General features: G+C 40.7%; 1 protein-coding gene across 1 annotated transcript in view; it reads right to left on the bottom strand.

Annotated features, from left to right (window-relative positions):
• Cystm1 (cysteine-rich transmembrane module containing 1) overlaps positions 1–12,421 on the bottom strand; it is a 60,094-nt gene extending 47,673 nt beyond the window's left edge. The window contains exon 1 of the mRNA XM_005382046.2: positions 12,372–12,421. Coding sequence (XP_005382103.1) covers positions 12,372–12,406 — 35 coding nt within the window. The 5' untranslated portion in view covers positions 12,407–12,421. The remainder of the gene's footprint in view (positions 1–12,371) is intronic.
• Positions 12,422–16,800: the final 4,379 nt, after the last annotated feature.

Here is a 16,800-nt window from a genome sequence, read left to right on the forward strand (position 1 = left end):
AACATGGTTGTTCTTCTGTCTTCTATTTCTATGCTGAAAGAAACTGTCAATGAGTCTTTGGTTGATCAGTATTGCATGTCTATATCTGTTTTCATAAGAAGCCACTTTGAAGATATCAATATATAATACAACAACCATTGTTAATTCCCTACCACTTTGTTTGTAACTCCATATTGTCTGTACTGTTTTTTTGCTATGTTGTAAATTGTTGTCTATGTTTTCCTCCTTTTATTTTTAAAATGAAAAAAAAATGCTTTAAGTGTGTCTTAAGAGTCCTGTAATCTGCAACTGTTCATTTTGGTTTTTCTCATCATCATCACAATTGGCAATTATCTTATGTATCTGCTTATTTGCCTGCTGTCTGTCTCGTCTACTAAATAGTTTTGGATCACCACTATGTCCCTAGAGCCTTGTATTGTGTCTGTAAGTAGACATGCTGAATGAATAATAAGATATTTTGTTTTTTAAATTCCCTGAAATTCCATAAATGTGACTGGAGAGCTTTAAGATGACAGTCTAATAGTACTAACTATGAACTCGATCAGTCAAAATCGACCCAGTACTAGAAACTCTCCAATAAACTGGGATGGGTCACAGCGGGGACTTCTGACAAGGAGCACTGCTGGCTGTGACATGGAACTACACACATACACACCTACACCTTCACAGACGCCCACTTGTGACCAATCAAATCTTTATCCACTGCTTTGGGAACCAGTGTGATCTGGTTGCTCTCCCTAGACTCACTTCTCTGAGCGCTGGGCACAGCTCCCTCTGGAGAATGCTGAGCATCTCCTCTACCCATCCTGGCTTCCAGGACTCTGCGGGGCTCAGTGGAAACCCTCACTTGTATTTACAGGGTCCAGTCCTCAGCAGTTTGCTTCTGTGACGAAGGCTATGCTTTCTAGTACCCAAGCCTGTTAACCATTCTCTTGACTGGACTTGAAGCTTTGAGGGTTAACATCTTGTTTCTACCACTTCTGTCATCCCCACAGTGATTGCCAAATGAAAAGCAAATAAACCATTCCTGGGGAATATAAAGGATACACTCTACGTACAATTCACTCAACATGATATCTGTCATGATGCTGCCCATCTCCTGTCTTGATATTTAACTTTTACCTATTTCAATGTCTTCTTTCCCCAGCTAAACAGTAAAAGTCTCACACTCATATAATTTTACTATTCTTTTCTGTAGCACACAATGAATAAATTCCTAAGTGACTTTATAAGAAAGTATAGTCGTAAGATGAAAATTAATGGTGGAACTTGTTGTTTGCCCACATAACATCCATATTCTCTCTTCCTAACAGTAGTCAGATCTTCAGTTAGGTATGGATTCATTCTTCCTGTGGCTCACATGCTTCATTACACCCCAGCTCCAGGGTGAGCCCTATTTGTATAAATCAATCCAGGTTACTACCTCTCCTTTTTCATTAAGACTAATTCAAGGAATCCAGGACTAAGCCAATCACAAGCAGCATCCCCTGACCACTAGAAATGGTTCTGAAATGGTGCAATCACTAAAAAACTCTTCTAATAGTCCCACTATCTTCCTGTCCTCTTAAAACAGGTACACACAAAGTCTAGAAAAGATGGGGTCCATAAAATTCCTGACAACCAATCTACTGTCCTGTCAGCGTTAAAATGAAGTGGGCCCTTCAGAAAGGCATAACAGAAAGAAGGAAAGAAATGGCATTCCAGATCATTTTTTTAACTGTACATAAATCACAGACTGAAGTCCAGCCTAACCCAATCTCCTTCTGTAAAGTTTCCAGCTCTGGGAACCACTAGCAAGGTGAGTGAATGAGCCCTTATGAGTAACCTTAACCAAACATGCACGTAGGTAGCACTGACTCAGTGCCCTGGCATTAGGCTATGTAGTGGGGCATAGGTATCAGTACAGCTCAAATCCTTCCCTTGGGCAAGTCACTGAGAAGATAAAAGGGCAATGATTTCAAGAAAAGATGGTGAACAGACTGCTGGGGGAGGGCCTTAAAACAGCAGGAGGCAGTGGGAGTAGAGAGAACCTCTTGAAGGAAGAGATTAAAAATTCAAAGTTTGTATTATAGAATCAGGATGGTTTGAAAGTCTCTTATTTTCACCACAGATACATTCTAGTCCCCATTTTAGAGACTCTTATTGTTAAAAGAAACTAAAAAAAGATCCAGAGTTCCTTTTCCTCTCTGATCTCTAGTCTACCAACAGGGCACCACACTCTGATCAAGAAAGCCTTTCTCCTTACCCTAATCAAAGGTCAAGGTTCATGTTGACTAAAACTACTACCATCACCTGAATCAACACAGGTAAATGCTTGCCATATCTGCATTTTTTTTTTTTTTTTTGTCTTTTTTGAGACAGGGTCTCACTATGCAGTTCAGGCTGGCGTTGAGCTCACTTTCCTGCCTCAGCCTCTCAAGTGCTGGGATTACAGGCATGTGCCACCACACCCAGCCATATCTGCGTTTTATTTCTTCTGTCCTCTGTGGAAAATGTAGTGAGCCCTGACTAACACAGGTATCAGTCTCATTAACTCTCTATCTAACCATTCCATTATTTACTTTTAAATCACAGAAGTAGAACTTGGCCCTCATAATGACTCTGTCTTGAAAATCACATATGTGACCTAATTTCATTAAAAATGTAGTTCAACTTGTTCAGTCTAACAAGACTGTAGTAATGATCAGCCTCATTCTGCACAAAGTCTGGACCTACATTTCTCTACAGACAGTGTTCTAAGAACAGCAAGCAGGGAGTCAAAAAAAGAAGAAAGGGTTAGAACTAGTACTTCAGGCCTCATGTTTCACAACTTTTTCTTTTGTCTTTTCTTAAGACAGGGACTTGCTATGTAGCCCAGCCTGGGTTTGAACTCCTGATCCTCCTACCTCCTGTTGCTGATTGCTGGGATCACAAGTGTATGCCAACATACCGTACTGCCTGCCTTTTCTTGATCCACATGTTTGCACCTGTTCCTCATTACTCTACAGTTCCCTCCCTGGGGCCCTCAAAACTCTCTCCTCTGAACATGTTCCAGCCACGAGGACCCCTCTCATGTACACTCCTTTCCTGCACTCCCGAGACTGCCACCTCAGAGGAATAAAGCCCTGGCTCTATTTTCAGTTTCTTCTAAGCAGGAAAAAGTCCCCGCAAGAGAACAACAAAAGTCACAGAAGCAGGGGGGCTGGGGATTTAGCTCAGCGGCAAAGCGCCTGCCTGGCAAGCGCAAGGTCGTGAGTTCGGTTCCCGGTTCCGGAGAAAAACCAAAAAAAAAACCAAAAAAAAAAAAAAAGTCACAGAAGGGGCATCTCAACTGGAGCAAAGATCTTAGGGCTGGTGTTTGAAAAGCAGGACTTCACCCAGTGTAAATCAATTATCTCCAAGCTGGTAAAGAGGCAAACCAAAGTAAAAAAGATTACTTAACACTGATGCAGTCTACTGCAAACTACATAACAAAACCAAAATACAAACAAGTTTTAAATTTAAGGTATGACACTGAACTTGGTAACATGAGCATCTTCCCTTGTAAATTAGTTCAGGTAAAAAGCAAACCCTACTATACTGGAGCATTACACTAAGGATCAAATATAAACAGTGAAAAATGTAGCATTAAAGACAAATCAGAGCTTTGCAAGAGGCAGCTCAAACATCACAGCAACCAAGAGCCACTAATGACTATCAAACACTGCTATCCTACAATCCCATTCAAGACATGGTCTTGAGACATGGTCTCAAGACAAAGTCACACGATTAGCAGTCATTCAACCATACAATGAGAAGCAGTATCTATTCTTTGTGAAAGTGGTTCATGCAGATAAGACCCTATAAAAGACTGCATCAAAGCAGAAATCCAGGAAATAAAAAAAAAAGACAACTTTTTAAAACAGTGTTAAATTACAATCTACCTGGTAGGCAGACTGGCATTGATTCTGATGGCAGAAAAGTGGAAAATTTTCCTGTGGAAAAACTAAAGTTTCAAAGAAAAAAATTACATGTTAATACTTGGGAAGATACCAAAGAAACAACTCATCTAATCATCCACAGTAAAGCCACTGTGTACAGAATTTCCAATTGACTTTTTATTGCTTCATACATAAATAAAGATTATCATACACTGGAGGAAAGCCTCCAACAAAAGAGACCAAAATAAAACAGGAAAAAAATCCTACAGTTGGTTTGTGGTGTGGTACATGCCTGTAATCCCAGCACTCAGGAGGCTGAGGCAGGAGGCTTGCCACAAGTTCGAGCCCAGCCTGGTCACAGTGAGCTCAAATAGCCATTCCTTTCAACTCACCCTTTCACTCACTCACATGAATTCAAGGGCAGGCTCCACAGTATACTGAGACCCTATTTTTTTTTTTCCTCAAGAAAAACAAAACAACCCCAAAAACTACATGTCCAAAAAGTTTTTAAAAACTTAAATTATGGTATGATGGTGCATCTATTTAATAGTTGTATGGATTTTTTTGCATATAACTTGTGTGTGTGTGTGTGTGTGTTGCTAGGTGTCAAACCCAAGACCTCATGCCCGTAGGTAAGCAAGTACTCTACCACTAAGCTATACCCCAGCCCTTGTTTTAAATGTATGCTTGGAAGTACAATGTTGTATTATGCAAGAAAACTTTTAAAACAGCCAATTTCAGCATCATCTGTAATTTCAGTTACTAGGGAAGCTGAGGCAGGAGGACTGCAAGTTTGAAGCCAGCCTGAGCAATTTAGCAAGACTCTGTCTCAAAAACCAACCAACCAACCAACCAACAAAAACACGATAAATAAAAAGGGCTAGGAATGTAGCACAGTATGAGGCCCAAGATTCAACCCCTAGTACCACAAAATAAATTTTAGAGCTATATAGTCAGCCTGACCCAAAGTTCCTTTAAAACAAATACTGATAAACAGATTAATATAACAGAAAGAAGAGTCCTAAAGGAAGCTCATACAGTATAGTCACCTAATTTAACAGAAAGGCACCACTGCAGTTCAGAAAATAAAAGGTGTTATTTTTAAAAAATAGTCTTGGGGCCGGGGATATAGCTCAGTGGCACATGTGCCTGCCTGGAAAGCACAAGGTCCTGAGTTCGATTCCCGGTACCAAAGAAAAAAATAGTCTGGATTAATAGGATATCCTGGGGGGTGGTTAGCCTTGACCCCTTCCTTTATATACACACACATACACACACAAAATCCACAAAATATCATAGACTATAAATAAAAGCTAAAACAATCAAGCTCTCAAAAAATGCATATCATAGATTAATGACTTTGGCAGGATTTACTTTAAGACCCAAGTCCTCTACTTTTAGGTACACAGTCATTCCTCACTTAATTATAGGGATGTGTTCTGAGAAATGTATCAGTAGAGGATTTCATTGTGTACAAACATCACAGAATATATTTACACAAACTAAAATGGTACCAGGCCACTAGACTATGTAGTCTATGAGACCACTGCAGTCTGCAGTAAATCATGGATGATCATGTCGTCAGGAAACTATCCAAATGGTCACCACCAACAGAACAGGTAAATTATATTTATACAGTAGAAAACTACCCAGCAATCATAGATAAAACACTAGTACTACATGCAACAACATGGATGAATCCTACAAATAAAGATAAGCAAAAAAACCAAACTCAAGAACAGGGCATAGTGGTGCACGCCTGTAATCCCAGTGCTTGGGAGGCTGAGCCAGAAGGATCAGCGTGATCCAAACTTGACCCTTGAACTTTCTGCAAGGTCAAGGCCAGCCTGGACTACATAGTGAGTCCTTGTCTCAACACACACACACACACACACACACACACACACACACACACATCCAACCAAACAAACATGAAACTTCAGTTTTATATAACTTCAGTTTTTTAAAAAATTTTATGGATAGAACAAAATTTCTTAACAAAATAATAGGAGAATAACAATAGTTAATACATTACATATTGTAATCTTTAAAGTAGTTGCTCAGGGTACAAGATATGGGCATAAAAATTTCTCCAATCGGGGGCTGAGGATTTAGCTCAACGGCACAGCACCTGCCTGGCAAGCACAAGGTCATGAGTTCAATTCCCAGTACTGGAAAACAAAACAAAAAAAATTTTTTTTCTCCAATCAGTATTAGCACAAACCTTCCTTTTTAGCGAACTAAAGCACACTAATAGTATAAATGACTTGCATCCTTTCCCCTTGCACTCATCCTAGTTCCTTTTTCCTTTTGAACAATTTCTTCCCATTTCACATCTATTGTACATTTTAGACCTTATTTACTCTTTCAGTTTCTCATACCAGGGAGGTAATACGGCATTTACACATGTGAGTCATTTCACTTATGAGTATGGCCTCAAGTTGCATCTCTTTTCCTATAAAAGTCTCAAGTTTATCCTTCTTTATGGCTGAGTAGTACTCCACTATATAAAAATATCACATCTTTTTAATCCATTCCTTGGTTTATGGACATTTCGGTTGTTTCCAAGATTTAGCTATTACAAATTGTGCTGCTATAAGCATGAGTGCACATATATCACAGTGGTATGCTGTTTTTATTTCTTCTGGGAAGACACCCAGAAGGGAAATAGCTAGGTGGAATGGGACCTCTAATCCTAGTTTTTTGAAGAATCTCCACAATGGTTATATCAGGCTACACTCCCAACAACAGTGGAGAAGCGTTCCTTTTTTTCCCACTTCCCCGCCAGCATTTGTTATTGGTTGATTTTTTGATAATAGCCATTCTTTCTGGAGTGAGATGGAATCTCAATGTTGTTTTAATTTGCATTTCTCAAATGAACAATAATGTTGAGCATTTTTTCATACATTTATTTGCCATTTGCATGTCTTCATCTGAGAAGTGTGTTCATCTCAGATGCCCATTTTTGGATTGGGTCTTTGAACTTGGGAGGGTCTGATTTTTTTCAATTCTATGTCTTTTGTTTGAAGAACAATTGGCTAAAATTTTTTCCCATTCTGTGGGTTGTTTTTACACTCTGCTGGTGATTTCCTTTGATGTGCAAAAGTTTTTTTAAATGAGATCCTAGTTGTTGATTCTTTGAATTATTCCCCATGCAGTCTGGGTTTTGTTCATGAACTCTCTACCTACATCTATGTCTTCAAGATTTCTACCTACTTTCTCTTAGTAGATTTAGTATTTGTTTTAATATTTAGATCTTTGATCCATTTTGACTTTAGTGCATGGTGATAGACATGGGTCTAGTTTTAGTCTTCAGCATGCAGAGAGCCAGTTTTTCTAGCACCATTTATAAAGAGGCTATCTTTCTTCCAGTGAACACATTTGGCTCCTTTGTCAAAGATAAGGTAGCTGAGTGTGTTTGTAGTTTGTATGTATCTTCTAGTCTGTTCTACTGGTCAGACTTTATTTTTCCAGTACCATGAAGATTTTATCACAGTAACTTTGTAGTATAATTTCAAGTCATGGATTGTGTTGCCTCCTGCTTTGCCTTTGTTGCCCAGGGTTGCCTTTGCTATTCTAGGTCTCTTCTTGTTCCAAATGAATTTTAGGAATGTTTTCTCTAGTTCTGTGATTGGCAGTAAGGCCATTTCCACTAAGTTGGTTCTCCTACCCATAAGCAAGGGATATCTATTGTCTGATATCCTCTTCAATCTCCATTTTCAGAGTACTATAATTTGCAATATATAGATCTTTTACTTCCCTTGTTAGGTTGATTCCTAAGTATTTCATTTTGGGGGATGCTACTGCGAATGGTGTTGTTTCCCTAATTTCTCTCTCAGTGTGTTTGTTGTTTCTGTACAGGAATGCTATTGATTTTTGAGTGTTGACTTTGTATCCAGCTATGCTACTGAATGTGGTTATTAAATTTAGAAGTCTTCTGGTGCAGTTTTCAGGATCTTCTATGTACAGTATCATGTCATCTGCAAATAATGATAATTTCACTTCTTCCTTTCCTTTCGTTTCCTTTCCTTTCCTTTCCTTATTCCTTTTATTTCTCTCTCTTGTCTAATTGCTCTGCTAGTGTTTCCAGAACTATATTGAATAGGAGTGGTGATAGTGGACATCCTTGTCTTGTTCCTGATTTTAGAGTGAAAGCTTTCACTTTTTGTCCATCTAGTATAATGTTGGCTATCCAAATGCAACTAACTTCAATGATGCCAAATGACTCTTTTATATGAGGTGCGGGAACAGCCAAGAGTAATCTAGGGACACTAAGGGGAGAGACACAGGGGAGTCTTTAGAGATGATGGAAGTGTTCTATATCTTGAGCTGAGTCATATTCACACAAAAACATAAACTTATTGAGTTGGACATTTAGGATTTTCACACTGTAAGCTGTACAGTCATAGCAAACAATGAGGATTGAACCCAAGGTCTTTGCACCTAATTTACATCCCCAGGCTTTTTTTTTTTTTTTGGTGAGACAGTGTCTCAAGTTGTCCTAACTGGGCTCAAACTTGTAATTCTCCTACCTCAGGCTCCCAGAATTCTGGGATTACAGGTGTGTGCCACCACATTTATCAAGGAAAAAAGTATTTATAGTGGTTTTCTCTGGGTACCGGAAATTTGGGCAACTTTTACTATTTACACCCAACTCTGTTTCTGAAATTTTCAATAGAAGAACCCATGTATGGGGGGAGCCATTCTCATAATGCTTTCTTTTCATACTGCCCACCACTTTTTTAATGGCTAGAATGCCTCCTTATTTTTATCCATTTCCAACACACCAATTTTTATTACTATTACTAATCTCATTAATCTATTCTACATCTACTTTTTGCTGTGATTTTTAATAGCTGTCACTTTTTTTCACAAGATAACTTCAGTTCTCTAAGGTCTTTAAAGGTTTTCTTCTTCAAACTAAGAGATTACTTGGCTGGGTACAAGATATGGGTAAAAAAAAAAAAAATAAACATTTTGGTTACTTGCAGATTTCCCCACTCTGGATCAGCCCTTCTAGCTATTAAAGTGTGAAGTCAAGCACACCCTTCTGTCCTCACAAGCTTTCTCAGGGACTCACACAGCCGCTTTGAGTAACAGAGACCTGTCTTTTGCAAATGGGAAGGGGACCAAAAGATGGGGAGAGGACAGCAAAGGGAAAGAAAAGGGTTAAAATGTGTCATGGACATCTGCACTGCAAACATGGACTAATAAACTTTTTTTAAAAATGTTAACAAGTTCCCGGTGGCTTGAACCACCAGTGGTATATGCACGACTGTTCCATCAAGCGGCTTTTTCCAGTGGTGGTACAAATGGATCTAGTCATGTTTATTGGTCTTTTTACTAATAAAATTAGTGGTTCAAGCCACCTGGCAGCAAGATATAAGAATTATGCCCTGTCATGAATGTGTTAAAAACCAGGAGATCTAAAACGGCCTCTTTTAGCTGGCCTTCAAATAGGACCTTCATAGACAGATTGTTTTATATTCTAGGGCCCTCAATTTTTCTTGAATCTCAGACTTATAATTTTGAATGTGGTTTGTTAGGTTAAGAAACCACTTTTGAATTACTGGCTTTGTGGTACCGTATCATCCATCTCTGGTTTACAGTTTTCATTAAATTTTAGTATTGATATATTAGTTTATTCCATTCACACATCATTTACTAATTTCATGAAAATTTCCAGGAACATCGACTATAAGTTAGCATTAGTGGTTCCAGACATTACTGAGACAAGGATTAGCAAGAGATAGTTCCTATTCAGGGAAGGTAGAGGGAGCTTCTAGGAGAAAATGATGACCATTCTGAGAGCTATGTTAAAATTCAGAATACTCTGATCTTCATGCTTCTGTCAGAAGTACCAGTGTGCAAAAGCGCAGCGCATCTGAGGGATGGAACAGCACAGCACAGATGAGGGTGAAGGTCAGCACAGCTCGATGAGAGTGGATTTTCAGGATCATTGCACCTTTCTTTTCTACAGTTATTACTTCTTTTGAAAGGATTTACACAGCTTTATTTATCTGTCTGATAACATTGGTAAACAAAATCATTCATTCAACGATATTTACAAAATAACGTTAAAAACAAACTTTAACATTAGACTAGGCTTTGTGAAAAATACAAATATAAAAATATTTCCCATTAACCGGGTGTGGTGGTACACACCTATAATCCCAGCACTAAGGAGGTTGAGGCAGGAGGCTCACTGAGAGTTCAAGACCAGCCTGAGCTACATAGTGAGTTCAAGGCCAGTCTGAACTACATATCAAGAACCTGTTTTGTGGGCTGGGGATTTAGCTCAGCGGCAAAGCACCTGCCTGGCAAGCGCAAGGTCGTGAGTTCGGTTCCTAGTACCAAAAAAAAAAAAAAAAAAAAAAAAAAAGAACCTGTTTTGAAAAAAAAAAAAAATCCCATGAATCTGTTATGCATCAGAAAAGGCTGGAAGTTCTCCAGATTTCATGGGTATGTTGAGGGTGGTCTGGCTATGCAGACTACAGGCAAAACTCACTTTGGCAGGTTGAGGGCAGTCAGGCAGAGTTATACAATGTTACTGAAACTGAGGTCCCCTGCAAAAGCCAGAGGACTGTCTGAACTTGGACTCTCTGCTCCCTTCAGCTTCAGGAAGGAGTCTGCAAGGGGACTTCAACCCCTTTACTCACAGCTCCCAACAGTAAATCCACACACACACACATCCCAGCACACTGCTGGGCTCCCTGGTGGAGGGGTATGCCCAGCGTCACCCACCCACGCAGGCTCTCCACTCAGTACTCGAAGGTGGAGCTACCTGAAAGTCAGTGGAGAAGCAGAGGTCTGCCCCTCCTCAGAAAACAGGCTGGGGCCTCTGAAATACATCTAGTCACTGGGCCATACTGACAGCACTGTAAGTCTGGAACTTCAAATAATCCGCCCTCAAAGTGCGAATGGAGAGAAAATGAGGCCCAGCAAGAAAAAACATCATAAAAAGGGCAGCAGTGAACACAAGGGGATGGAAAAGGGAAGAAGGCTGTTAACACAGAAAGTGAGTCGAGGAAATAAAGGGAAAGGTTATATAAGGGCCATGAGAGAGAAGGGAAGATCTCTCTGCCCCCTGCCAAGATGAGAGGACACACTTGAAAGGGATAGGCCATCCCTCCCAACAAGCCCAACTAGGCCACTTCTCAGGCCAAGTCCCCCACCAGCACAGCCCGTGAAAAGCAGGTTCTGCCTGCCTCCTCCCAGAGCATTAAATTAGGCTTTGTGGTAAAGTTAAAATCTTGCTGGCTTAGGAAAAGGCCCCTATGGCTTAATGCAGTAGCAATTTAACTAAGTACACCTGGTTCCTGATGTACCAAGCCTTGCTCCACCACGAAAGCACACTCTCCTGACCCTTGCAGGGAGCCGCAGCCCAGTTAACACTGCAGGCAACTCTCAATGGACAACAGAGAATTTCACTTCACAGCACCAAGTACCACTCCCGCCTACCCAGCGCAGCACCCCAAGAGATCACGTAACCCCCAGGAAGCTCACCCTTCCCTTTTCTTCTGTTTTCATAGGATTTTAAAGGATAACAATCTGGCTTTATGGACCACAACAGCTAGAAAACAGAAATGCTAGAGACAACTTCAGATTCTTGTCATTAGTAACATCCACAAAGACAGTTTTTTATATGTGGTTTTTTGAGACATGCCTTGAACTCATTATGCAGCCCAGGATGGCCTGGAACTCACAGCAATTATCCTGCCTTAGCCTCCCAAGTGCTGGGATTACAAGCATGTGCCACCACACCTGGCTCTAGTCCTCTATATGTGAAAGACAAAGGACTCAAAGTAGTTAGAGGAACTGGTGAGTTTTTTTTAAATGGCAGCCTACCAGTTTCTAAGAAAAAAGAGTTTTCCAAGAGTACATCTGCAAAGAAACAATATACTACAGCATCAGTGAAGCCAGGCCTCTGAACTTAATGTAGCCTACAGCCTCACCACCACTTAGGCCTCTTTTTAGCAAACTTTGTTATCAAAATACCAGTGATTGCACATTGCACTCATTTTTTTCTTTTTAGCTCCCGGATTCTGTGGCCTTCCTAGTATTAGAAACCCACAAGAGCTCTAGGACAGGATTCAAGGGGCCCTGTCCAAAGGCCTCCCTCCCTAACCACCCCTACCACTTAGCTACTGCTGCCTGCTGTTAGTGAGTCACACCTTGGGGCAAAGGCAGGATTCCCACATGTGGGATATGTGGCATGCTTTGAGAAACATGAACAAACAACTTCATTTTAACTTTTTACATTTACCTTCTATTTGTGACAGGTGATGTAGTACCTTCCAATTTAAGACAAGGCTGCAGTTTCTTTTTTAAATTAATTTTAGGATTTTAAAAAGTGGTTCAATTTAAAGAAGAGCATTATTTAAATAACAGTAGAGATGGTATGAAGATCAGACAAAAACCATGCAAGTGGAACATAAATGAAGAGTGAGAAGCGTCTGGAATTCTCTTTACCTTAAACACAGCCACTTCTCACTGAAGAGTCTCATGTAGCCGCCACCAGATGATAAAGATCATTAGATTGTTCAACACAGTTAGCAAAGCCAGGGCTGGACTCTGAGAAGCTGAGTCAGGACAAATGCAAATTCAAGCCCAGGCTGGATAACTGAATGACTTAGCAAGACTGTCTCAAAATCAAAAATAAATAATGTCTGGGGATGAAAGTTGACTGGTAAAGTACTATGTTCAGCATTGGGATTAAATATGGCAGAAGTCTAGCACACTTCCCAGGTCTCTCTCTCCCCAAATACCTTTGCTGTCTTCAACAAATCCCCTGCCTTTCTTTGAAAACCAAATGTGTCTAGATAGTTTTCAGTTATGACATATTTTTTTCTGGAATGCTCTTGGAATTAGCTAACAATTCTTTAGCATAAATCATCAGGCAACTAGTAGTAAGTACCTCTGAGAAAGGCATTACTCCCTAATAAGTAAATTCAGATAGAGTAACCCGCCTTACACTGCAATTACCAACACTCCCTTAAACCTTCTAATGAGAGCTCAAAAAAAATATAAATCAGTCTTTGTGGCAAAGTCATACCATGGACTGGCTGCCTACAGAAACTGGATTCACACCATTTGTCTCTCTTGCTTTCGATGTGAGGATCTATCCAATTTCCTAGATCTGTCTTTGAGGTCTGACTCAATACAGAAGCTCCTTGACTTATTATATCCTGATAAACCCATCATAACTTGGAAATATTATAAATAAAAAATGTAGTTAATCTAACCAACTAAGTGTCACAGCTTAGCCTCACTTACCTTCAACGTGCTCAGAACATTTATTTAACCTATTTGATGTTAAAATGCTAAATATCTTATTTGTTAAATACTATAAGGAAAGTAAAAAACTGAGCGACTGTATGGGGACACTTTTGCATCATCATACAGTAGAAAGATCCTAAGTCAAAACACTGTAAATCAGAGAGCATCTGTATTAATAGTCTACATCTGTCTCCTAAAAACTATAAAGACATCAATCCAAGCTCATTTCCTTTTGAAGAGCCCTTTGTATATAGTGCTCAGAGTAGTATGAACCTTTCTGGTAGTGAGATTGGAGGGTCAAATCACAGTAATTCCCTTGCTTCTCTTCTGCTACTTTTTAATTGCTGACTCCCATTTTATAGCCAAGCCAATTAATAGCTTTGCCCAAGCTGAGAAGCTTGGAGGCCTAGGATATTCAGTTCAGCTTGAGAAAAACAGGAAGTTTCTTCATCTGAATTTGCCCTCAGGTGAGCGTGCTATACCTGGCTAGCAAAAGTCAGAAGTCTATGGGCTGGGTGTCGTAGCTCCATAGAGTCCCTGGTACCTCAACAAGCACTTGAGAGTCTACTAACCTTTGTAGCAGTACTGGTGGCCTCACTATTTCTTCACCCAATTTAGTGAGCATAATTATTTACTTTTGTCTCTGACAAGTTTAATGACTAACACTTTTTAGGGCTGAGACAATTTCCGATAACACTACTGCTAAAAGGATGCTGGATGGAAAGCTGCCAACCTCACAGCCTATGGTGTTATTGGTTCAGGTAGCCACTCAAAAAGACCAGAGTAACAGACTAAAGAGTACTAAACAGCCTGAGCTTATTTACACACAAAATACAAACATTCGCTTAACCTCAGGCCTCTGGATCTTGATTAGACTCTAAGGGGGAAAAAACTGCAAAAAGGCCTTAGAATTTGAGATTTCTTGTAAGTTAATAACTTTTATCTCAAAATATACCATTCACCCCACAATTAAAAGTGCTCTGCAGGAGCTCAAAGCAGACTTCAGACTTCTAATTCTCCTTGAATTAGAAAGCAGACTTCTAATTCTCCTTGTTACCCCTTGAAGACTTCCCATCATTACGTGGTTCAAGTCAAGGTATGTTTCTTTGCCAAGAAAGGTGTGCCCTGTGCAGGGCCTTGAGTGACAAAGGTAAAGGCTCTGAGTGTTCCAGCTCACACACCACCTCTACTCCCACTTGGTTTCAATTCCACCCAAGGGAGACCATTGCCCTGGCAGGCCAGCCCTGTTGTTTATCATAGCTTGTGTTGAGGGAAACACACTAACATTTTTTTCCTGACAATGAAGCCTTAACTTCTTTACCAGTGAGAAAATTTGTGGGGGTGAATGAAAGTGGAAAATTTCCAAAAACCCCTGGCCTACTTAACTGCCCTGACAGCACATAGTTACTGCGTCTGGGGGAAGAAGGGGTGGAATGTTTCCAAAGAAGTATAATTAGTTGTCCAATTCAAACATGATCAAAGAAATTTAGAAAATGTTTAACAAAAATTATTTTACAGTTTTTCTTTAATTAATTAGGTGTTTTGTTTTTGGTTTTGTTTTTTTTTTTTTTAAGATGGGGCCTTCTATGTGGTCCATCCTATTCTCAAACTGGTGGGTTTAAGTGATCCTCCTACCTTAGCATTCGTGTAACTGGGACTACAAACAATTTAAAAAAAATGTGGCAAAGACATCCAATTTCCAGGGAATCTTAGGAAGCTCATGCAAAACCCCTTATAAACCACTGTGGCCCTTTATATCCTTCGGAACTTTTTAAAAAATCACCTATCTTGGGGCTTCTTGTACAGAGAATGACCACTGATCTGGCTGGAAATTCCCTTTTCCTGGGATTCTCCATTCTGGACTTGCTCTCCCTGGAGTGCTGCGCTGGTTTCTACATTTATACACAAACCAGCTGCTGTCACCCTCCTAAGTCCTTAGCAACTCCCTAATATGCCTTTACTGCACAGGATCCCTGGAGGTCCAATTCTGCTTTCTGGAGTCAAACAAATACAGTATAAATTAGTGCAAGGTTCAGCCATTTTACTTCCTCTCAGAAAATAAAATTTTTAAAGGATGAATACAAAACAGATAGCTGGGTATATCTTTGGTCACAGTAGCAATTTCAGGGCTGGGAACAACTATAAATCACCAAATCATTCCTCCTTATGTAACAAAAACATCTTTTCCTGTTTCTCAGGAAATTGAAAGGGCCAATTAACAATTAACCAATCTTACCCTGCAGGGTGGCCTATGCCTATAATCCTAGCACTCAGAAGGCTGAGGCAGGAAGATGGCTGCAAATTCAAAGCCAGCCTGGGCTACACAGTGAGTTCAAGGCCAACCTGAACTAATGTACATAGCAAGACCCTGTCTCAAAAAAACCACCAAACAAAAAAACAAAAAACATTTAAGCCACTCATAGAGAAGCCTACAAACTAAGAGAAGCTGATAGGAAATGACCAAGCTAGAAATTTTGTTTTACAATTACTGTTTACCTAATATCCCATATTCATGTTTTGGGTACTGATATTTCTCCCTCTCTGTCTCCCTCTCTCTTTCTCTTGCTCCCAACTGAGCTACATCCCCAGCCCTCTGATTCTCTTTTAGTAACTTCTCGCCATCACATCTCCTACCACTTACTTGGCATTTGGATTTCACCCTTGGGATGTCCAACACTGAAACCTCTGAAGGGCAAAGTGCTGTGGACATTACAATCTCCATGCATATGGAGGGGAGCACAGCTCTTAGCCAATCATTAAATCTAGTCAAATGAGATACAAGAAAAATACCTGCTAGGTGTGTCCTCTGGCATAACAATTGTTTTGCACAAGACGTTTTTAAAATATCTGCTGACAATGGCTGGGACGTTGTTCCCAAAGGGGCACCTGGTTGCCTGCGCCCCACCGCGTGTCTGGAGTAAATATTTCATAAGCAGGGTTCCAGGAATCCCATCAGACAAGAGTTTGGGTGTTGTCACTTCTTTTCTGGACTGTCACACCAACCTCAGTGACGCCCCATCGTAGTGTTGCCCCTAATCCAATCCAGCGAATATTTAAATGGCTCAAACTGGACTTGGTGACACACATCTGTAACCCCAGATACTTAGGAGGCCGGAGCAGGAGAATCTCAAGTTCAAAGCCAGCCGGAGTAATTTAGGGATAACGTCTATCAAATAAAATGTAAAAGGGCTGACTGGAGATGTAGCTTAGGGCAGTGTTTGCCTAGTATGATACGAGACCTCGGGTTCAACCACTAGTATGGGGCTGGAGGTGGGCCAGTCAAAGGCTCCGCACAGCACAATAAAACCTCAGGCTACAGCTGGGCACTGAAAGTTTTTTCTAACCAGCTCTCACATCATTCTCCAAGCTCTGGTTTCCCACACACACAGCCAGCACGCAGTCCAACGACCAAACCGAGTTTCTCCTACCTGCCAGGCTCAAGGACTCCAGCTCCGGAGGTCCCTCTGTCCCTCCACCTACACTTCCGCCCCTCAGACCTCCCGTCTCCAACAGGTTTGTCAGACCCCGTCTGTGCCCCCCGCCGCGGCCCGGGAGCGCCCGGCCCGACACCTCCTTCTCCGGTGCCCCGCCCCGGCTTGCCCGCGGCGGCCTCTCGCGGCCG

Source organism: Chinchilla lanigera, unplaced genomic scaffold (genome assembly GCF_000276665.1).
Source record: "Chinchilla lanigera isolate Chin_1 unplaced genomic scaffold, ChiLan1.0 scaffold00017, whole genome shotgun sequence".
Lineage (NCBI taxonomy): Eukaryota > Metazoa > Chordata > Mammalia > Rodentia > Chinchillidae > Chinchilla > Chinchilla lanigera.